The 23,242-nt window shown below is 33.1% G+C and overlaps 2 protein-coding genes across 3 annotated transcripts; one reads left to right on the plus strand and one right to left on the minus strand.

The window, feature by feature from the left end:
- Positions 1-1,505: 1,505 nt before the first annotated feature.
- Positions 1,506-11,878, plus strand: LOC100788931 (RRP12-like protein). Its single transcript, XM_014769967.3, has 18 exons — positions 1,506-2,109; positions 2,959-3,478; positions 3,569-3,829; positions 4,501-4,592; positions 5,036-5,245; positions 5,319-5,717; positions 6,683-6,861; positions 7,013-7,106; positions 7,191-7,247; positions 7,593-7,733; positions 7,824-7,883; positions 8,280-8,393; positions 8,519-8,680; positions 8,771-8,899; positions 9,027-9,128; positions 9,228-9,307; positions 10,543-10,674; positions 11,119-11,878. The coding sequence occupies exons 1-18, from the start codon at positions 1,594-1,596 to the stop codon at positions 11,711-11,713; spliced, it is 3,843 nt and encodes a 1,280-aa protein (XP_014625453.1). The 5' UTR covers positions 1,506-1,593; the 3' UTR covers positions 11,714-11,878.
- Positions 11,879-15,502: 3,624 nt separating this feature from the next.
- Positions 15,503-22,442, minus strand: KASII-A (beta-ketoacyl-ACP synthetase 2). Of its 2 annotated transcripts, none has more exons than NM_001248123.2 (14): positions 22,024-22,442; positions 20,564-20,769; positions 20,281-20,484; positions 19,920-20,030; positions 19,713-19,808; positions 19,516-19,561; positions 19,351-19,430; positions 18,522-18,590; positions 18,147-18,231; positions 16,922-17,076; positions 16,712-16,792; positions 16,559-16,618; positions 16,307-16,460; positions 15,503-16,205 (listed from the first exon to the last, which is right to left on the minus strand). In NM_001248123.2, exons 1-13 carry the CDS (start codon positions 22,181-22,183, stop codon positions 16,347-16,349), a joined length of 1,467 nt encoding a protein of 488 aa, NP_001235052.2. In that variant the 5' UTR covers positions 22,184-22,442; the 3' UTR covers positions 15,503-16,205; positions 16,307-16,346. The 2 variants fall into 2 exon arrangements, with proteins under 2 accessions (NP_001235052.2, NP_001336127.1); NM_001349198.1 differs by having other exon boundaries at positions 16,302-16,460.
- Positions 22,443-23,242: the final 800 nt, after the last annotated feature.

A 23,242-nucleotide genomic window follows, 5' to 3' on the forward strand; every position in this document is an offset into this window, starting at 1 on the left:
TCATGTATAGAAAAGAGAGATATGCCAATAAACTATTTGCACTATACAAGTGTTCAAAAATCAAAAGTCATTTAAAAAATATTTATCAAACAACGGTTGATTCAAAACTACTTCAAGCGGTTAGTTTTGAATAATGTGATTTTACTGATTTATATAAGTTTTTACAATATTTTTTTTTTTACTTTTTTATATTTCCATCGCATCACTCATTTGATTTAAAATATTTTTTTTATCTTTTCAAGTTGTAAGATTATATGTTATATAAGTATTATTATCCATTAGTTTTTTTTTATAAATAATTTTAAATAATCGGCGTCACCACCAAATCATGATCTTATTTAATTCAAAATCAAATACAGATACAAAAAAAATTAACAACAGTTAAAAAAATTCTGACTGAGGATCCAAGTTGTGACGAGGGTGCCATGGTTGTGGGTATTAGGAGTGACGGATCCAAAAACGTATTAAAAGGGCTAAAAATATTTCTTCAATTATAATTATTTAAATGTCTAACTTTTAAGAAAATATTAATGTTATTACAGATAATAATCATAACCATCATCATAAAAATAACAAACATTCTTAATTTTATACAATTTTACATTAATCAATATTTATCTTAATTTTATATTAATTAACCCCAATCAATATTATAATTATTATAAAAATAACATAGATAATTAATTTTATAAAATTGAGAAGTGGCGGGGGTGGGGCTCCTGCCTGCCACCCTCTCCATCCGTCCTTGGGTGCTGGGGTAGCCGAAGATGGCAAGATGAAGGAGACGATGGCGCACCCATAAAAGAAAATTATCCAAGTTTGAATGTTATGGATATTTTATAATTTTTATGGACCTTTTGTGTGAAAAGCATTTATATCAAATTAAATATCGGAATAACAACAATAATAATGTAAATAGCATAAAATAAAATAATAAACATGACTTGAAAGATTGATCGAATAACTTATTGTTAAAATATAAAAAAAAATTACAACTTAATGTAAATTGGTATTTGAACATTATGATGCAAATTTCGTTATTTCAATAATTAAATTATAATTTAAATTTTTTTCATCAACCCAATAAAATTAACATAAGATAAATTTTAAAAGTGTGAGATAAATCATGTTCTGAGAAATAAACAAGTTATTGCAGACATGATTAAAAGGTAAAAATTATCATGATATTCTAATTTGTAATGTAATAAAAGTTTTTTAAAAATATTATATATATATATATACATGCAACTTTTTTTTTTGGTTTCCTATGAAAGAAAGACCTTTTCTTCCTGCATCTAGCAATTCCGGAATAATTTGGAATGTAAAACCTTCGTTTTGGACTAACCTTTCCTCAGTGAAAAGGGGTGTAGGCTGTGATAGTTGGAGTGCACGAAGAAAAAACCTTAAAAGAAATCAGAGTAAGCTGCTGGGCCAAGAAGCCCAATGTTTCCCGCGTAGAAATAAAAGTATTTAAACAAGACACTGATACACTAAACCGGTTTGAGTTTTTTCTTTTACGTTTGCTTTTGCTACCCGTGCGTAAACCGATAAACCTCTGGAGCTAGCTACTAGGGTTTTGTCATCGAATCGACCATGGAAAGCATTGAAATGGAGGAAGCCGCATTCGGCATAGACGAATCCAACGATGACTTGTGCAGTTCGATCCTCTCTCGCTTCGCTAACTCCACCGACGAAACCCACCAACACCTCTGCGCCGTCATCGGCGCCATGTCGCAGGAGCTCAAAGACAACAACCAACCTTCCACACCCTTCGCCTACTTCTGTGCCGCACGCGTCTCTCTCGACAAATTCACCTCCGAACCCAATCCCCCGAGCCACGTCATCGATGCGCTTCTCACCATTCTCTCTCTCGCCCTCCCCAGAGTACCCCTCGAGCTGCTCAAGAAGCAGAATTCGCAGCAGGGAGAGCCGTTCTCGGAGCTCCTTCTTCGAGTTCTCCGTTCTCCGTCGTCGGCGTCCGAGACTGCGCTTGTTTCCGGATTGAAGTGCCTCTCGCGTCTGTTGATCGCCAGGGAAAGTGTAGACTGGTCTGACGTGTCTCCTTTGTTCAATGTATTGTTAGGGTTCCTTACTGATTCGCGACCTAAGGTACATATGTGAATTCTGAACCTGAATTTTCTGGGCGTTTTGCATTTTCTACTTTTCTTTTGACTTTGGAGTGTGTTATAGGATTTCCTGTCAAGGTTTTTTGGAATTATCACAAGAATCCCAACAAGTCGTAAATAAGATACATGCTTGTATGATCCAGGGTTTGCTTCTGTGATCATTTTTAATCTAGACGAATATTACTGTGTCTGCACGTTTTGTTTGTGGCTTGAAAATTGATAAGTGGAATCTTTCCCCAGAGCAAGAGCACTAGCAGCATGAGCTAGGATTACAGTTTAATGTAACTGATCACTTTCCATCACATGATCGTTACATCACTTTTGATTGGTTTTCGAGATCTTTTCTTTGGGTCCTGACTAGGGGTGCTCATGATTTGGGTATTTACATTACTATAACCATACCTAATAAACAACTAGATTATAAGAGGGTATTATAATTATAACCATAAGTAGTTTTTAAAATATGGATATAATTTGATATAACTAGTTATTGTTTTTAAAATATGGGTATATAACTAGTTATGAATAAACTAGTTATACAACCAATTATATAACAAGTTATATCTAAAACCAGTTATTTGAAATACCCATTTCTATAAAACTAGTTATAGTTTTATAACTGTAACTATTTTTTAAAATAAAAATAAGATATTTGAAATATCCATAACTATTGGTTATAGTTTTATACCTACTTTTGTATAACTAGTTATAGTTATAGCAAGTTTTTGAAAACTAGTTTTTTTAGCATCCCTAGTCCTAACTAAGGAAGCAGTGTGTTTACTGTATTGTGGTACATGCTTGAATGTTCTGTGCTAACTATATCTTTCAACAGGTCAGAAGGCAATCTCATTTATGTCATCGTGATGTCTTGTTAAACTTTCAAAATTCCTCACTACTGGCATCTGCGAGTGAGGGAGTAACAAACCTACTCGAAAGGTTTATTCTGCTTGTTGGTGGAGCAAAGGCAAATGCTGGTGAAGGAGCTAAGGAGGCTCAGCAGATTCTGTATATTCTTGATGCCTTGAAAGAATGTCTTCCTTTTTTGTCACGGAAGTCTAAGACCAGCGTTCTTAATTACTTCAAATATCTCTTGGATCTGCATCAACCCTTAGTCACAAGGCGCATAACAGATGGTTTGAATTTTCTTTGTCATTATCCAACATCAGAAGTTTCCCCTGAAGCACTACTTGAGTTGTTAAACTCATTGGCTCGTTCTATCGAATCAAATAAGATGTCTGGAGACAGATTGACATTTACTGCCCGCTTGCTTGATGCTGGAATGAATAAAGTTTATTCTCTTAACCGGCAAATATGTGTTGTTAAGCTTCCCGTTGTCCTTAACGCTCTCAAAGGTAAGATGTTGTGAATTCTATTGTGTTATTGAATATTGTTACATGTGGACAAAAGGCAACTGTGAAATTTTTTTATTTCTAACTATGCAGATATCTTGGCATCTGAACATGAAGAGGCTATATATGCAGCCACTGATGCCCTCAAGAGCATGATAAATTCTTGTATTGATGAAAGTTTGATTAAACAGGGAGTGGATCAGATCAGTTTGAGTGAAAGCAATGAATCAAGGAAGTCAGCACCAACCATCATTGAAAAAATTTGTGCGACTATTGAGAGCTTACTTGATTATCATTATACTGCTGTCTGGGATAGAGTATTTCAAATTGTTTCAGCCATGTTTCATAAATTAGGTGCGTGTGTGGATGAGATTATTTTAAAGAGGTAAAAGACTTTTTAATGAGAAAGGTTCCACCCCCCCCCCCCCCCCCCCTTTTCCCCCCCAAAAAATGGTATATTTTGTTAAATATATTAAATAAGATATAAGAAAAATTTCTATAGGGAAAAGCTATATTATCATAAGCAAAATTTTGGAGCTCATGAATAAAATCTATTAGTCTATTTTCTTGCCAACCACTTGTTTTCTCATTTTATTTCCAACAATTTTAAATACAAACCAACCAATCACCACAAATAGTTTCATACCCTTTCTTTATAAATTAACTATGAAATGTGATTTTTTTAGACAATTTAATTAAAATAGATTATCTTAAAATCACTAGTCACCTAACATATCCCAACATAAAAGTGATAAAACTTATTGAAATATTATTCTTTTTTTACAGCTAATCCCAACACACTAGGTATTTTGGTTGTTATTAAAAAAGTAGAACAAGTCTTGTTTTACTTTCTTGTTGTGGCTTATTAATTTGTTGGTCGGTGATTGGAAATATGTATTATTTCTAGCTGTTTGATTAAATTTTATAGAACTTGATGTGATCTCCTTTCATGGTTTCTATATTTAGCTTCTGACTTACAGTCTTTGTGATATTTCTCTTCTGAGATTTTTCTATTATCAACACAGGAAATAATTCTCCTTATTTTATGAGAGGAATACTCAAAAACATGGAAGATGTGCAGAAGCTTCCTGATGAAGATTTTCCATTTAGGAAACAGGTCTCATCTTCCCCCCCCCCCCCCCAAGCTATGTTAATGTAGAGCTTAAGATTGTATGCAATAGCTTGGACTTGTTCCATTTTCCTAGCCAGGACTGTATGTCCCTAATTTGTCAAGCCACTGTTCTAGCCTTCTAGGTGACAAATCTGGGTTTATCCCATGTAAAATGCAATATGTATTTATAGCGGCATTTAATGTTGTTGATGAATGATGCATGTGTTTAACCCATAACAAAGTATAACTGTTCAAAGCTGTAGAATTGATTTTTTTATTTTATGTTCAATAATTGCTGAAGAAAATGAGTGTATTACTTTTTCTTGGTTCATTTACTGGTCAATATTATATCGATAAGTTTGTCCTTATTTGAGGATCTGGGAGTTTGTGATCTTCTGTTTTTTATGTGAAATAAATTATTGATTTGAAGTACATTTTACAATGTGCAGCTGCATGAATGCTTCGGATCAGCTCTTGTTGCAATGGGGCCTGAAATTCTGCTGTCTCTTATACCTCTAAATTTGGAAGCTGAAGATTCATCTGATGCAAATGTCTGGCTTTTTCCAATTCTAAAACATTATATTGTTGGTGCACCTTTAAATTATTTTACAGAAGAAATTCTGACTATGATTAAGCGTGTAAGGGAGAAGGCTCAAAAGGTATTGAACCTTTTAAAAAGGTGCAGCAGTATCATATTAAATCACAGTATTAATTTCTTTGTGCATTTTGCAGCTTGAGAAGCAAGGATTGATGGTGTCATCAAGGAATGCAGATGCACTTGCATACTCTTTGTGGTCTCTGCTGCCTTCTTTTTGCAACTATCCTTCAGACACTGCTCAAAATTTCATGAATCTGGAGAAACATTTACGTAGTAAGCTGAAAGAAGAACCTGATATCTGTGGAATAATATGCACTAGTTTGCAACTTCTTATTCAGCAAAACAATATTGTGGATTCTAAAGACAAGGGTTATATGGGTGAAGATATGTCCAAAGAACAAATTCTGGTTCATTATTCACAGCAGGTTGCAAGAGACAATTTATATGTGCTGAAGTTATCTGCAAGGCATTGGTTAAAAGATCTTTCCGAAGTATTCCTTAAATCTAGCAAAGATGATGGTGGTTGTTTGCAGGTACTAAAACTAAAAGAAATTGGGAATAGTTCGTCAATGTACTGTAGTTGAACAGAATGCATGTGTTGCCTAAAACAACATAAAACTAGAATTTGCAGTTCTGTATATGTTTTATTCTCTATTTTTTTCATGATTTTGATAGCCTAGATACGTGATATTCATCCTTTATTATCTACAGGATATGTTTCAGCACCCATTGTAATTCCATATTTGGTACAGTTTTTGCTGTGTAATGCTCATCAGATTTACTTGTTAACTGTGAATTGGTTGAGACTCTTAATGTCCTGTGCCAATCACTATAGTGGAGCAAGAAATATTTAGACAATTTATGTAGATCATTGTCAAAGAAATACTTCTCATCTGCATTTTGTGCTTTAGACTATATCATTTTCTGAGTTGCTTCATGTGATGTGACTAGGCACTAAGATTTAGTCATGGTTTAAGTAAATATATGTGGGCATGTGCTAGTCAATCAAAAGCACAAGATCTATTAAAATAATAATAAAGCTTGTGCTGAAGTTATTTAAATATTATTCTGAGTTTTTTTTATTTGTTTTGCCTATTGGCATTGTGCTCATGTAAGAGTTGTTTTAGGGAGATATTGCATAGATAATCGAGTCCAAGAAGCTTCAGACAACTATGGCTCACAGATATGTTAATTAGAAAGATTGTGATTATTAGAAATGTTCATATGTGGCAGCCATTTTCATTTCATGTCTTAATCTCGTTTTTGATTTATGGGCAATATTTGCCTGTAAAATATTCCTCTGGACCTAAAAGCAAGAATCTTGTCATATAGGCAAGTTCTGGGACAGGTTAATATTGCATGGTTTACTGTATCCTATTCATGAACAGACTAATTTTTGTTGGCTTCTTTGTTACTCGAGTGGAGAATTGAATTGGTCCTCTCTGTTACGTTTAATGTGCACAAGAAGTTAATAGTGACGATATTGCTTCTTGTACAGCGTACGATTGGTGATGTTGCTTCTATAGCTGATAAAGTAGATGTACGCAATTTATTCAAGGAGAAAATGTTGAAGCTTTATAAATGCACACGAAAGGCCAGCAAAGTAGGCAGTTCCAAAAATTCTCATTCTATGCAGATTGATGATGCATCAAACAATTTGTCCCCATCAATTTTAAGGTGCTTATACTCATCTATTTCTCTCCACTGTCTCAATGATTTTTCATGAAGTTGTAAATTTTATTCTAGTCTGTCACATCTGCATTTTACTTAAATTTCCTTATTCTCTTGGGTTTCTGCATTTATTTCATGCAATTTCTTTTTATCCCAGGGCACAGCTTCTTGATTTGGCAGTTTCACTGTTGCCTGGTTTAGACGCTGAAGATATTGCTCTATTATTTGAAGCAATAAAGCCAGCATTGCAGGTTTGACTGTGATATAAAGTGCTACAAGGATTTGTCAAATTCCTTTTTGAATGTTGGGATGATTGTGGTGATTATTATTTGCAGGATGCTGAAGGTGTCATGCAGAAGAAGGCATACAAAGTACTTTCGATCATTCTGAGGGTATTTCTCTACTTCATTTTATTTTCCAGTCAAACAGAAAGTTTCAAATTAATTTCATTTTAATGCAACGGTTTCATTTCAAAATTCTTGCAATTTCCTACCTAAAATGCTTCCATTACTTTCATGTATATGCATATTGGCAGGAAGCATGGTTGATTGGGTTCTATTAATTGGCTTACCTGTCTGTTGATTAAGTTATTGAAGTGATCATCAACTATGTCATTAATTTAGAGTTTTTTGGAGCACCACAAATTTACTTAAAAAATTGATGATTTTATGACTGAGCTTGTTTCATGTTGGTAAATATTTCAGCTTACAGTTTTTTCTTTGGGTTATTCTTGACAGAGCTCCTCCAATGATTTTGTTTCATCAAAGTTTGAGGAGTTGCGTCAAACTATGGTTGAAGTTCTTCCGTGTCATTTTTCTGCCAAACGCCATAGACTTGATTGCCTTTACTTCTTAATAGTTCATGTCTCAAAGTCCAAGGTATTCAATGCTGGGCTATTGCTTTTATGTTTTTGGTAGACTATTGGCATGTATGGGTATGAATAATCTGAAATTATGCACTGCCTGCAGGCTGATATGGAGCACTGGCGAGACATTTTCCTTACTGAAATTATACTTGCTCTTAAAGAGGTAATGTCCTATTAATTGTTGAAAGTTTTTAGTTGTACAGTTTTAGTTTCCAAAGAATGTGAGACTGGCCAAGAGTGTCGATAAATGTTGTCCATTAATTACTATGTGATATATTTGATTAATGCCTATTGTTTTCTGTCTTTACATTTTTAGTATCTCTGTTGTGATCTTGATGTATAATACTCATTAAAGACAATGCTTCTACTTTATTTATGTGGTGAGATCGCTTTTCTTTTTTTTGATATGGCAATAAGCAGTTGGTGATGATTTGTATGTGCTTTAAATTATTGTGTGCATATAGATTGTGTTGACAAAAGGATCACAAGATGCTTGGCATGGGGATTACTTGTTCTTTCCAATAGCTTCTAAGCTTACTTCTTGAGGTTACCCTTGCAGGCTAATAAAAAAACCAGGAACAGAGCTTATGATATTCTTGTCGAAATTGCCCGTGCATTTGTGGATGAAGAGAGAGGTGGGAACAGAGAAAGCTTGAATAATTTTTTTCAGATGGTAAATATCCAATTTAAAGTTGTTCTTTTATCATGAATGTAAAACAATGAATATCACTTCACTTCTTATATTTTGTCTGACTTGATACCATCCCCCATTGTTTTTGTGCTGTTTCATGAGCTCAGGTTGCTGGACACTTTACTGGGGAAACTCCACATCTGATAAGTGCAGCAGCCAAAGGTTTAGCCCGTTTGGCTTATGAGTTCTCTGATCTTGTTTTAACTGCCTTCAAATTGCTCCCAGGCACACTTACTCTCCTGAGGAGTGATAATAAAGAGATAATCAAGGTTTATTTGTTGGTCAAATGCATTGCTGACTGAGGTAATATTATTTCCTAGAGCTGCTAATTAAATGTGCTCTGTCACATCATTCTGCAGGCCAATCTTGGTTTTTTGAAGGTATTAGTAGCCAAATCACAAGCAGAAGGCTTGCAGATGCACTTGAAAAGCATGGTGGAGGGTTTGTTGAAGTGGCAAGACAACTCAAGAAATCATTTTAAGGCTAAGGTTGTTTTGCTTGTCTCATGATCTTTTCTTCTGGATACATTTTCATTGATTTGTGGTGGATGACTGCTGTTTGGAATTGAAGCTACTACTACTATATTGTAAACTGTGAGATTCAATTTTTTTTCAGGTTAAACTTCTTTTGGGAATGCTTGTCACAAAGTGTGGGCTTGAGGCTGTTAAAGCCGTCATGCCTGAAGAACACATGAAACTTCTTTCCAACATACGCAAGGTCTTTTTAATGTCATTCTAACGAATACTTTGCAAAGAAGTCTTTCAGGAAATTTCAATCCATTTTTAAACACTGAAAAAAAATCCATTTTTTAAACAGATCAAGGAGCGAAAAGAGAGGAATCGAAGTGCTAAATCGGAAGAAACTAGATCTCATTTTTCAAAAGCAACCACATCCAGGTAACAATTATGTATTTATTTGCATTAATAAGAAACAAAGACAGTGGTTTAAGTCCCACACACCTCAGTGTGTGACACAATATATCTAACATTCTTTCCCCTTGCACTTCTAGCATTTTACATGCATATATATACTGAAATCCCAAATAGTGGCGCTGATCAGGGGTGCCCAAAACCACTGAGTAGGATAGTGGGATGGTCACTATATGGAAATTTAGAGGCAAATTAAATAAGTTATGTTTCATATATAAATGTTCAAAAATAAAATGAAAAACCAAAATTAAAGACAGCTGCTGCAACAAAATGAAAGGGCAGAAGAGTCTTAGAGAGCTGAGAACAGTGAGATGAGAACAGAAATGGCAAAAAGAGTTCTAGAGATTGTGCCAGAAAACAGAACAATGCTGGAAACATGAGGATGGCATCAAAACTTAAGCAATGGCTGGAGATGGCACTGGAACATAGTGGGTTGTGCTTGAGACATGGGCTGGGCATGTGTAACCATTTTGGAGTAGGGGGTTTTAATTTTGAACCCCTTTCTTTTTTCAGAATGAAACAGGTGTAATTGTAAGTGTCCCCCAAAACCGACCTTCATTGATACTATTATGGGGTAAACAAGTTTAAACCCTTGTTCAGTTGCACCGTTTTGGCACAACAGTGGCGGCAACCGGAACACACAATGTAAACTCAATGGTTGGAGCAGCTTAGGTCTGAGAAGCTACTGCTATTGCACATTGTAGTCAATCATGCCGTGATCGTGTGTGAACATGGGTGCCAAGCGTAAAAAAACTGGATTTCCTAGCCGCTACAACCTTTTCAAGACGGACCTAAAAAAAACTCTTGTTCCAACTATGATCTACTATGCTATCGCAGTGCTACAGTGTTGAATTCACAACTATGGTCTATTGTGTGATGTGTATATTCATTTTACATAAAATTTTACGTCCTGTAAATTAAAATGACAGAAGAATGGTTTTTAGGATTGGTCCACCAGCAATCTTCTTGATAAGACATACACAGCCATTTTAAAATGACATGCTTGTTGTATCTCCCAAAAAAATTTCTGGTTCAATGAATATTGCCTATAATTTGGTTTTATTTATTTAGTTGAGTTTTATGATTAGTCTTCTGCTTTTTAACTTCATTCTAACATTTTATTTTAGTGAATTTTGTGCTTTGTTGAAATTGCGAGCCATGTTTTAAGCTGCATCAAAACCAATAATATAATTATTTTTCAGACAAAGCTTGTGGAATCATACAAAGATTTTTTCGGATTTTGATGGGGATAGTGGCAATAGCAATGCAGAATACATGATTTCTAGAGGGAGCAAGGCTTTCTTACATCCAAAATCAGCAGCATCTTCATTTAGGTAAGCTGTAACTGTAACTTTTAACTTGTCCTTTCTTCTAATGACTGTCTGCAATGCTGCCAGATTCATTGAGTTTCGATATAATCAAAGTAAAAGGAGACCCTATTCTTGTATTTATGCCTGTTTAGGGCCTATTTGGATAAATTTATCCAAAAGTACTTTAAGAAGAAAAAAATGAAATGGGTTTTCCCATAGCTAAAATTAGCTTATGCAAACTATCTTTTAGAGAAACTATGATATAAGAGAGCTCCTACACATTTAATTTGCTCTCTATTTTCTTCTCTTAAAAGTACTTCTGGATTAGTTTATCCAAATGGGCCCATGGCAACTTATTTTGAAAGGTCTGATCTGACATCAAATCATCCGATGATGAGTAATATAGAACTTATCGTACCAAGGTTTGGTTCCGAAAATCAATTTTGACTGACAGAGATCTGTATCTAGGTCCAATATCAGACTGAAGAAGAATTTGCCTGAGCACTTGTCTGACCAATCAGATGATGAGCCACTTGATTTGCTTGATCGGAAGAAAACAAGGTCAGCTCTTAAAACGTCTGAGCATCTTAAAAGAAAGTCAAGGTTAGATGATGAGGTGGAGGTAGATTCAGAAGGACGTCTGATTATCCATGAGGAAGGGGAATGGAAGAAGGAAAAACATGCAGATGATGATTTTGATTCTAGGAGTGAACGTGATAGTCACATATCTGCCAAGTCTGGAACTACAGGCCAGAAGCGGAGAAAAACATCTGATTCCGGTTGGGCATACACAGGGAAGGAATATGCTAGCAAAAAGGCAGGTGGAGATGTGAAGAGGAAGGACAAACTTGAACCGTATGCATATTGGCCACTGGATCGAAAAATGATGAGTCGGCGACCACAACAGCGGGCTGCTGCAAGAAAAGGTATGGCTAGTGTTGTAAAGATGACCAAAAAACTTGAAGGAAAAAGTGCCTCTGGTGTGCTGTCCATAAACAGCTTGAAACCAAGAAGGACTCACAAGAAAGGCAGCAAGGAAAATAAAAAAGCAGCGCGAGCGTAGGTTATTTCCCCTGATATGCAGGTATATTTGATAATCATAATGCATTCGCATTATGCCAATTTTGAAACTACCCTGTGCTGTATATCGAAGTTAAATTAAATCAAATTCTGTTTTTTTTATTCTATTGTTTATTTGATGAGAAATAAACGATTGTTTATTTGATGAGAATCAGGCTTTTTGGGTTGCAGTTTTCTTTGTGAAATCAATTGTAGTGTTCTGATATTAAGATTCTCTAAAGATGGACCGTAGAAATTTTTTTACAAATAGGTCTGGCCGGTTGTCGAGTTATCCATAAAAGTATTTTTATAATTATTTTGAGCTAAATGACAAATGTTTTATTTTTATTGCGCCCGACTTCTACCGTATATTATTAGGATTAGGACGTGGTTCTAATAGTAAAAAAGCATGTAAAATAAAACATTAATATAAATTTTAAGCTTAAGCATATTGCAATTTAACTTTCAAAAAAATGTTTTTTTCTTCTTTTTGTTTTTATTTATTTTGTAGGGGTTAAATTCATGTTATTACGAGTATTTGATTTCTTTGTAGTCAAATGAAAGTGATTTAAAATTCCAAATTTTGACGAATAAAATGTTGTACATGATCAAGTTTGTGATGTTCCGTCTATAAAGATGTTTCACTTGTGACCGAATGGACTAAATAAATAGACGACTATGATTATTAATGTTTACAACCACTAGCTGGTATTGGCACTAGGTTTGAATATAATTGTACTATAATTTCAGTATCAGATAGTCTCGTGCATTATTGGCTTCTAGCTGCATTGTCCACTTGTCCTTTGGCATCGATAATCCTTTTATTCGTTTTATTTTTGTTGTGCGTGCACATGATAGGAATAAGATTTTTTTTTAATTCAAGTATAGTAGTCGTTTAAATTTTATTTTTTTTAAAAAAGTAATTCAATTTTAAAATGTAAATTTGTAATTTAAAAGAGGGAATACAATAAAATTTTAACCTTTCATGTCTTAAGCTAATTATGTTGTTTGATAAAAACAAAAAGTTAAGTATGTTGTATTAGTTGGGTTTGTACCAAGTTTATTGGGTTTATACAATTTATTTTACATTTAATTCTCTAAAAATGAGCTGGAATTTTTAAAAAGATATTCTCTTAACAACCTAGCAGAAAACACTTGTATGTAAGTGTTGTAAACTTCCTTCCATCGAGTGTGATAAATAAATAAATAACAGAAAATAAGTCATACTTACTAAAATATATATTAATATTTTTGAACAATAATAAAATCATGATATGTTTATTTTGAGAATATTGAAACCTAAATATTTAAATCATTTGTTTAAACTTAAATGATATTTTTGTAAGAAATCACGACAATGAAAATCCTATGTACAAAATAATGCGACTATATTATAAGATAATATTAACAATATTAAATACTAAAAATTTCATCCAAATTAATACAAAAGTTGAGCAATCCAAAGTTATATTGTTTCTTTATTGCAACTTTTGTACATGACAAATTAATGAATAAATGTTAACTTTAATTAAATTTGAGAAAGAAAAAAAAAATCAAAGGAATAGGCAAGAGTTATATTCATTTGCTTCTATATTAAGAATAAATTCTCCAACATTGTCGAATATCTATGAACATCTATTTATTACATTCACTTTAAGAAAAATTGTCTCTAGATGAATCAATAACAAAACATGTACCAATTATCTCATTCAATAAATATTGACCAAAATTGTATGTCAAATCATTCAACAATCATATCAAAATAAGCTTGAGGCTTAATAAACATTCATAAACAAAAATACCAAGTAGATAAAAATATAAAAGAGAACAAAGTCTAGTTTTCTCAATTCAATATCTCTCTTCAAAAAATTTAAAGGCACATAGACAATGGAGTTAATATCAATATCATATAAAAAAAGTTCTATCCTTTTTCCCAAATTCTCACTATGTACTTGACTTTGAACAACAATATTTGCAGGTCTTGACATCAATTCCTGGAGGAAAAAAAATGTTTTATATAAGACAGCAGAACTTTATGCAGGATATTGTGAAAACAAATAAACTTGTCAAAATTTTAAAATACTATGCCTAATATGACCAGAATAACATATAATCATCTAAAGCTTTATCCATTTAGCCTACTTTTTTTAATGGAAAAGAACCATAATCAAATACTCAATGAGTGTACAACACATGTTGAGTTTGTGAAAAAAAATCTGAATTTAATCTCATAGAATATATTCTTGGAATAGGGTGAAGAGCTTTAGTAGGACTATGCTCTAAATCAATTGATTATGATTATTATTAATTAAAAAAGAATCATAATCAAATACTAAATATCTTGATGCACCAGTAATTCCAAATAAAGAAAGGTTGGTGGCCTTAGCTTGGTTGGCACTAAACCTGCAAATCATTATAAATGTGCTAAAATTTATTAAACCCCAAGAATGAGTACTCCAGCAAAAAAAAAAAAATGATTGCACAAGCATGAACATTGAAAAAAGCGTAGGATTTCAAATTGAATAAGGTAAACGTCGGATATTAGCAGAAAATAAACATATTACTTTCAGAGAATAGGTGTGAATGAATAAAAAGAGGAGAAAAAATATAAAAGTATGAATATAAACCCAGATAATTAGAGAATTATGGAAGGATAATTGGAGTTGAATAATTTTAATAATACAATCATCTTTATTACTTTAACAAAAAAAATTATAAATATACTATTAAAAATTACCCTAATTATTTCAATTCAAAATATAAATTAGTCTTAATTAACATTTAAAGAAACATAATATTTTATTAACACATAATAACATAATGATAAAATGAATAACAAATAAATTATACATGTAAATTATAAAAATAATAATAAAATAAAAATGTCCAATATTATTCGTGACATTAGTATTAGTATTGAATTTTATCTAATAATCTATTACCATAATTGTCATTATAAAGCATAAATACTATAAATCATTATAAAATAATAAAGTAATGATAATAAATACAAAATGGCTATAAATTTTATTATTATTATTATTCTTAAATATATTTTTTCTTTCTGATAAATGAACAAAATTTTAGTTTGGTCCCTAATAATTTTTTATTGTTTTTGTCCTCCAAATTTGTTTGGATAGCACTTTAAATTTAGGGATAAAAAATAAATTAAAAAATTTATCAAGAACCAAAAAGAAAAAAAAATATAATGGGACTTAAACAAAAATTTATCCATTTATCAATTATTAAAAATATATTTGAGCATTATTACTATTCATTATGTTAATATTTAAAGTAGCATAATACGTATTATATAAAACGATTATCATATAATAATACGTATTTACAGTAAATTATTATAAAACCATGGTAATAATAAAAAATTTAAAAACATTTCATAAAATTTAGTTAATTAATTACACTATATGAAATCAAAATTCATTTAATAATTTAATTAATATAACTTAAATATATGATTGTCATAACCTTAATTACTTTAATTAAAAATAATAATGTATTTCTTGAATTAAAAAATCAATAAAATTCTTGTAAAAAAATCAATAAAATTTAAAAAGTAAAAGAATGGATAATGGCACGTAGCATTTGACTACGTGACAATCTTCTTTCATAATATACTATGGATAAAAAAAAAAAGTTAAATTTAAGAAGCTACTTTTCCTCCATTTTCCTTGATAAAAAAACTACCCCCGATATATTTTGCTTAACTTCTTTTAAGGAGAAAAAAAAAGAACCAAATAAGAATAAGAATAAAGAAAACTACATGCATTATACAAATTCTTAAGAAATTCTCACTTGCAACTATTTTCTTTTCTTCCTATTTCAACTAATTTATCAAAAAGATGAAATAATAACGTCTGTTGCCATATGTTGGAATCTGTTGAACATATGAATTCTAATTGGTGTTGCCAGAGTGTCTAAAGATATAATATAATAAAATGTCTTTGGATGACACAGGCCCTATATCTATAGACTATAGCCACTTCCACTTTGGAAAACTCAAAACCCTCATAAAATTGAAATCACCCTCCAGGGTATATAAATTCCAGTGAAACTGAAAAGGCATAATCTATTCGACGAGTCCGCTAAACAATCACTGAAATTTGGTTATTGCCCAATGCCCAGAGCCATGAGGGTCTATTTGTACATGGGAATAAAACAAAAGACTGTATCCATCCCATCAAAATGGTTGTTAAACGGTTACATCAAAAGTGGGTCAACTCCTACTCTAGCCATTCATGGTAAAGATAGGATTTTATGGTAGTGGATAGATAGCGACTCACTCTCTCCCACCAGGAGCACCAGATAATGATAATCTATCAACACTCTGATTCTGTAGGCACACAACCAACCCCATCCCAAAAAACAATGTTTCTCAACAGTTACTGATCCAACCAACTAATCCACACCGCATATATTCTCAACCAACCAAAACACTGGAGTTAGTATGCAATAAACATTGTCTGGGTACTCAGTAACTGCAACATAAAACATAAAAACAAACATAAGAATGGAGTAGAAAAGAAAAAAAAGAGGAGGAAAACGTAACCACCTCCCTTTTAACTGATATATACCTTACCTTATAATAATAAGAAAGTACTGCTCTGAAATCTGTTTCACTAGTATGGTGCAAATATGATTGAAGAATTGTGACCCCCAAAACCAAATGAATTCGACAAGGCTGCCTTGACATCCAGTCTCTCTTTCTTTGAGCCAACAAGCACTTTAGCATCCTTTTTTTTTCATTTGACCAAATTAGATAATTTTACAATTTATAAAAAATGCGACAAAAAAATTTAAAACAAAAGGGATATTGCAACAGGTAACATACCACTCCGTTATCTGGGTTTTCTAGGTTGATATTGGGATGAACCCACCCTGTCCTAATTGCCTGCATTAAGGAAAAATAAAGCTTATAAATATCTAGTTGTGAAACTTTAGCTACTACACAAATTTCATAAAGAAGTGATTATTAGCTTTAAACCTGTATTGTGGCCACAGCTTCCACACCGCCAGCTGCCCCTAGTAGATGACCAATCATAGATTTTGTAGAATTCACTCTTAACTGTATTATGATCAGCAACAGCATTAATCAAGAAAATTTTTTTTAAAAAAAGGAAATCATAATACCTTTCAAATTTCAATTGGCTATTAATTGAACAATAGCAATAATATCATGTAAAAGGAAATTTACCTCGGGGTTTTGACCAAAACAATGCATTAGAGCTTGGTACTCCTTAAGATCTCCAGCTGGTGTGGATGTGGCATGTGCATTTATGTAATTCACATCCTCTTTTGATACTCCAGACTGAGCTAATGCCTTTTCAATGCACAGTATAACACCAGCCCCTGTTTGAGATGGAATAAAGAAAACATAAGCGCAAGTGTAAGCCTGGAATGATCTGCAGGGGCACAAAGCTATATTCTAAACAAAGCACATAATTATTAAAAAGTTATATCAACATGAGCCAAAAAAAAAAAAAACATTCACTCCAGAACCATAGAAAATGTGGCAGGATGTATATAGTTACTCTCTTTGACTATACTGGAATTGTCAAGATATAAGTGTATAATTACATTCCAGTGCTTTTTTAAGATGATAGGAAGACAAGGGTTATTGGCCGTCTAAATCACACTGAGAATTTGTAACATTACAAAGGAATAACACAAGTTATAAAAGATGAATATGAATACAGAAACTCCACATTCGCATTAAAGTGAACAGAAAATCATACATACACCAAAACATGCCTTAGCAGAATTTAGATATGACAATCACTGCAGACTGTAATTACACTCCAAATGAAAAATGATAGCCACTTTCAATCAGCTATCTATATAATCTTCAATTATGTAGTTCAAAACTAATTAATAAAAAAGCCCTTGCAAAGACAAGCAGCAGTGAAGGGAAAACTGATTCCATGAGCAGCAAACTATGTTCATTTCCACTTCCACTTCCTCCATTTTCTATTTCTAGGACATGTCATGCACAAATACAAGATGCACTTGCATTTCTAGACAGAGCATCAGGTTCACATTTAAAGCACTCATTTTTCAAAATTCAAACTGATATGCTACAGAAATAGAAGCTTGGGCACCCATATGAATGAGAGAGCTGAAACATAGCACGAACAAATGAAAGCTAGACCAAGGATATGCAGCTTTGAGCTTTTACACTATTAATTTATTATCATAAAATAACTCCCAACAATTAAGCAAGAATATTCAACTACCAGGAAAACACCAGTTAAAATATAAATTCATTATGAAAACACAGACGTGCAAATATGTCTTACTTCACATTTCAGACCTAGAAAATGATTGAGATATGTTTACACAAAAGTAATTGACACAGAACAAATGATTTATGTTTTTAAGATTATGTGAATATAAAGGGCTTTAAACATTTAAGATTTTACCATCAGGACGCGGCTCAGTCACATGATATGCATCACAGGTGAAACTTCCACCAAGGAATTCAGCATATATGGTTGCACCTCTTTCCTGCAATGTAAAAAATTGGAATACAAGAAGTTACTTAAATACATTGTCAAAAGTGATAGATGCATTTAATTTTGTGATGATATACACATCAAATAAAGATTGGGAAAAAATGAGTAGTAGTAGGAAGTGGCAATGGCAAGTTTTAAGAACAAGCCTAACAGGCTGACATAAGATAGAAGTGATGCATTAAGTGTTCTAATATTGTTGAAAGGAACAGAAGGATGAAAGTAAATCCTAACACACAGTATGACTTGTTTTATTCTCAAATTATAACATCAAATTAGAAGTACCTTAGCATGCTCCAGTTCCTCTAAAAGCAAAACTCCAGCCCCTTCACCCATGACAAATCCATCACGGTTCTGTAATATCATAACCACAAGTGGATGGTTGGTAACACAAGAGCACAACAAGATGAAGGAAAGCATAAGCATTCAAACCAAAACTGCAAGCACTGCAATTTTTTAAAAAGGAAAAGGATATTCAACTCACTCTATGTATATCGCAATTAGAAAATAAGCAGGCAGGTAAAATGTATGGAGGATAAGGAATCCTCACACCAAATAAAGATTATAAAACTATTGTGTAGAAGGGCTGTCTGATCTCTTTTATTTGAAATAGCGATTTCCTTAAATAAACCATTTGCTGAGCTAAGAACCACAAATATGACAATTTTTAAAAATCAAAATCAACACAGCTATAATGAAACTAGCATAAAATAAAAATCTTAAATTGCATGAGATGATTCATGTTTTGAAATAAACAAGTCATTAGAGACATAATAAAATGTTAAACTCTATCAAACTATTATAATTCCAATTTGTCCATGCCTAACATGGCTTCTACACAACTCAGTTATAAAAGTTAAAAAAATTCAAAGTGTCCATGCCTAACATGGCTTCTACACAACTCAGCTATTGTTTAGAAGTGTCAGTGCTTCAAAGGTACTGAACACTATCTGATTGGTTTAACAAAAAATTTTGCAACATTCAAGGTTAGGTTGATGCACTAATATGACCCTTCGCAATGTTACAACAGTTTTAGTAGTTATATCTCTAGATTACTAGGAAAAACTCATCCAATTATATTGAGGGGGGGGAGTAAGTGTATTTATAGTATTACAATGTCCCAAGGGCGTGAAGCTTTGGTAGGATCAGTATTCCTTTGTGAGAGTGCCCTGCATGCCACAAAGCCTCCCAAACCTGCACCAATGATTGCGGGATTAATATCGTATTCATGGCATGATAACTACGCTTAAGCCACAAAGAATAAGTAACAAAAGGATACCAATTGGTATAATAGCAGCATCTGAGCCTCCACAAAGCATCACATCCTGCAGACAAATTTCATGTTTATAGTAAATTTGTTAGCACCTTTTGACAAAATGAGAGTATCATAAACCAACTTTTGTTCAAAAAGAAAAGGTAATGGGAAAATATGAGAAATCTAATATCCAAAGAGCACATAACAAAGCTTTTACTTACAGCTTCACCTCTAATGATATGGTTTGCTGCATTCAATATACAAAAGTTACTTGTAGCACAAGCTGTAGAGATAGAATAATTAGGGCCCATCCATCCCTACAATCCATAAAAGAAATCATTCATTGAAAGCTTGAGATAACATGGCCAGGAAAAGGAGAACAAGCTTATGACGAAAAATCACTGTGCCCCAAGATCTTTTAAACATACCAGATCCATTGCAAGCATGGCAGAACCCATATTTGTTGTTGCAAAAGGTACACAAAAAGGATTCATCTTCTTATATGAGATTCGTAAAGCTTCGATGGCATCATTGAAAACCTGTTTAATACACAAAAGTACAACAAAACAGTAAACAAATCAATGCAATAAAATTACAAAATATAATACGATTCTGGCTCCTTTCTGATTGCATTTTACAGCAAGTTTGATACACACGACCAGCAGGTGTCACAACTTCTTAAAGATGTTATGATGCTTCTGCATATAAAATCAAACTACTGAATGTTGCCAAAGTCATTTTTTCTCAAGTATTGAATCTCAACATAAAAGAGAGTCAAAGATAAGTTACCTTCATGCCACCCATTGCTGACCCAATCAGAACTCCACACTTTTCTTTATTTAACTCATCCATTACATCATCAGTAATTCCACCATCAACCAAGGCTTTTTTGCCAGCTGTCAGCATATAGAGCATAAATTTATCCATTCTCTTAGAAAGTTTTGGTGCTACCCAGCCATCAGTTGAGAAAGACTTGATTTCACCAGCAATCCTCTGGAGACACATAACATTTGAGAACAAAATCTACAGCAGGCACCAACTGAAAATACAATTTGAATTAAATACAACATACTGTTGGATATTCTGCACAATCAAATGTTTCAATCTCGCTTATGCCACTAGCACCATCAAGCAAATTATTGTAGAAGATATCTGGCTCATGCCCAAGTGGTGTAACCACACCCAATCCTGTCACAACCACTCGCCTTTGCTTCGTGGGAGGTTTTTTTATTGTCGTGATCTCTTGGGTAGGTTGCAAAGCTACAGCCATTGTTTTACCTTGAAATTAACAATTCCAAAGGCATAGATCAGCACTCAATAATTCTTAGGTGAAATATGAAGAATCATGGAGTTCAAAAATTGGCTTCCTTCTACATCAGCACAACTTTGGAGTTCAAATTCACCGGCAAATGCCTATCATTCACAAGAGTAAATGTCTACCACTTGGAAATTTGTATCTTTTAATTTTCAAGGAACCATAATCCTAAAGGTGCACATTAATATTAGGCAGGGAATTTGACGGCCAGACATGAATATGCTTTTCAGGGAATTTTCAAGAATAATAATAGGTTTAAGTAAACTTTGTTACAAAAATGTTATTAAACCTCATCACAAAGAAACGGGCCTAAATTTGCTTCCACTGTTTTAAATTTTTAAATAATAATAATAATAATAATAATAATAATAATAATAATAATAATAATAGAGATCATTGAGCCAGACACTCCTCCCAAGCAGCTACATGATGAATCAGCATAGACATTAACACGTCCAAACTCCAGAGAGTTTAAAATACAAAAGAACAAGGAGCCAAACCATTTGTCATGTAGTTTCTCACTATTCTCCATCCTCCCTTGTGTCTTAAGTCTTAGCATACCACCACCAATATTATAAAGGCATTAAACACGTCACAATATTTGACACACAGAGAAGAAGCATGGGAAAAACAAAGCCAAAGTGCCCATACGTGGGGCGACGTTTTCAACTTTTGGCACATGAAACACTTCACCGCAACTGATATTATTTCAGGAAAAAATTAAAAGGAATAAGAAAAACCCATAACTGCCTTGTCATATTTAAAGTAATCCTCCGTACACACACACACGATGAACAACCTCCATGAATTTGCAATGACTACAAAAAACGAAAACTAAAAATTATTAATCAAAACTTAAGAAATGGTTTTCATGTGTGTCCGTACTAGAAAGGCAAAATAGTGATGTGACGCACGAGTGACTATCCAGAGCTAACCTAACCAAAACAACTTTCCTCAACCAACGAAGCAGCAGAGCAGGTAACAGACAAGCTTCGGAAATTAAACCAACAACCCCACTAAATTAAAAAAAAAAAAAACAAAAAACAAAAGATCCAAACTGAACACACAGACTCTAACAAGCATAAAAAAAAATAAAAAATAGAAAAAAACACATCCTTGAGTTCCAGAAAGCAGAACCAGATTCAACGATTGAATTAACTTAAGAAGAATCTGAGAAATCGCGGCGAGAGCAGAGATTTGAAAAAAGAGAGGAATACCAGAATGAGTGGATCGACAAACGTTGAATTGAGAGTAGCGAGACTTTTTGGAGGAGCGGAACATTGCGTGAGGGGTTTTGGTGCGGTCGGCGTGGCACGTGACTGACATGCAAGCAGCAACGAGCCACGTGCAGAGGGAGGAGGTGGTGGTCGAAGCCATGAATGAAATTAAATCCAAGGGTGTGGTTGCAAGCGAGCGAGAGAGTGAATGAGGCTAATCAACAGAAAGTAGAAACGACGAGACACATCAAAGTGAAGTGACGCGTCGTCGTTTTGGTTTCAACGAAGGGGGTTATTGAGATTCTGAGAAACCTCGGTCTTCACTAATGCATTCCGTCTCACTCTCCAACACGATGCTGCTGCGTTTCTGCAATCTGAGTCCTTCCTCTCTCTCTCTCTAATGAGTAATGACACACACTAGTGAAAATAATAAGAATCACATTTTTAAAGAGACTGTATTTTACTTTATTAGTCTTACCATTTGCTTTCATAAATATGATAAAAATTTATTTCTTTTTAATTTAGAGAAAATAAGTTTATGAGTATCAAAAGATACTTTTAAGAATTGAGAAATCATTTTATTTTTTAATCTTATAAATAAAAGATAAAAAATTTATAATAACTCGTAAATTTTACTTATATAATTAAAATAGACCCTCTTAATTCAACAATCACTGTGTTGACGTATTATGTTCTTAAAATCACATCCAAAGTGTGAAAAAATAATGATATATGAAATCAAACACATTATACAATAATTACTTTAAACTTTTCATTGATTAAGTTTTTATACTAATACTGTAAAAAAAAGTGTTTTTACACTGGCCATTAAAATCTACAAATTAAATTAAAAATAATATTTGATGAATTAACAGTATAATTTTTTTTATTGATAGAGTATATATATTAAATTTAAAAGAAAACTGTGCAATATTTTACCCCTTTCTGATTGGTGCTGGTTAAGATGTCATGGGATTCCTTTTTGTTTTGGAATATGGTGGAGACTTGAATGAACTGGCGTGATTTACTTTGTTTTGCCAAAAGGAAAACGAAATGAAATCCGAAGTGGGAGTGTATCATTTTACAAAGCAACAATGGAATGGGATAAAATTATTTGGATTCTTTTACTTTTATTTTTAATTGTTAATTGTGGAGTGTGGACCAGTGGGATTCATGACCTAAATGTGTGTGGACAAAGAAGCCTTGGACTCTTACCGTC

This window comes from Glycine max, chromosome 17 (genome assembly GCF_000004515.6).
Source record: "Glycine max cultivar Williams 82 chromosome 17, Glycine_max_v4.0, whole genome shotgun sequence".
Classification (NCBI taxonomy): Eukaryota; Viridiplantae; Streptophyta; class Magnoliopsida; order Fabales; family Fabaceae; genus Glycine; species Glycine max.

Bases quoted from the DNA above. Each gene is read 5' to 3' on its own strand.
- KASII-A (NM_001248123.2), bottom strand. From the start codon at position 22,183: ATGGCTTCGACCACCACCTCCTCCCTCTGCACGTGGCTCGTTGCTGCT. The intron at 20,770-22,023 runs GTATTCCTCTCT...GTTAATTTCAAG, and splicing joins TTGTCGATCCACTCATTCTG to GTAAAACAATGGCTGTAGCT. The intron at 19,809-19,919 runs GTATGTTTAAAA...TATGGATTGTAG, and splicing joins CCATGCTTGCAATGGATCTG to GGATGGATGGGCCCTAATTA.
- LOC100788931 (XM_014769967.3), top strand. From the start codon at position 1,594: ATGGAAAGCATTGAAATGGAGGAAGCCGCATTCGGCATAGACGAATCC. The intron at 3,830-4,500 runs GTGCGTGTGTGG...TTATCAACACAG, and splicing joins AGCCATGTTTCATAAATTAG to GAAATAATTCTCCTTATTTT. The intron at 9,308-10,542 runs GTAACAATTATG...ATTATTTTTCAG, and splicing joins TCAAAAGCAACCACATCCAG to ACAAAGCTTGTGGAATCATA.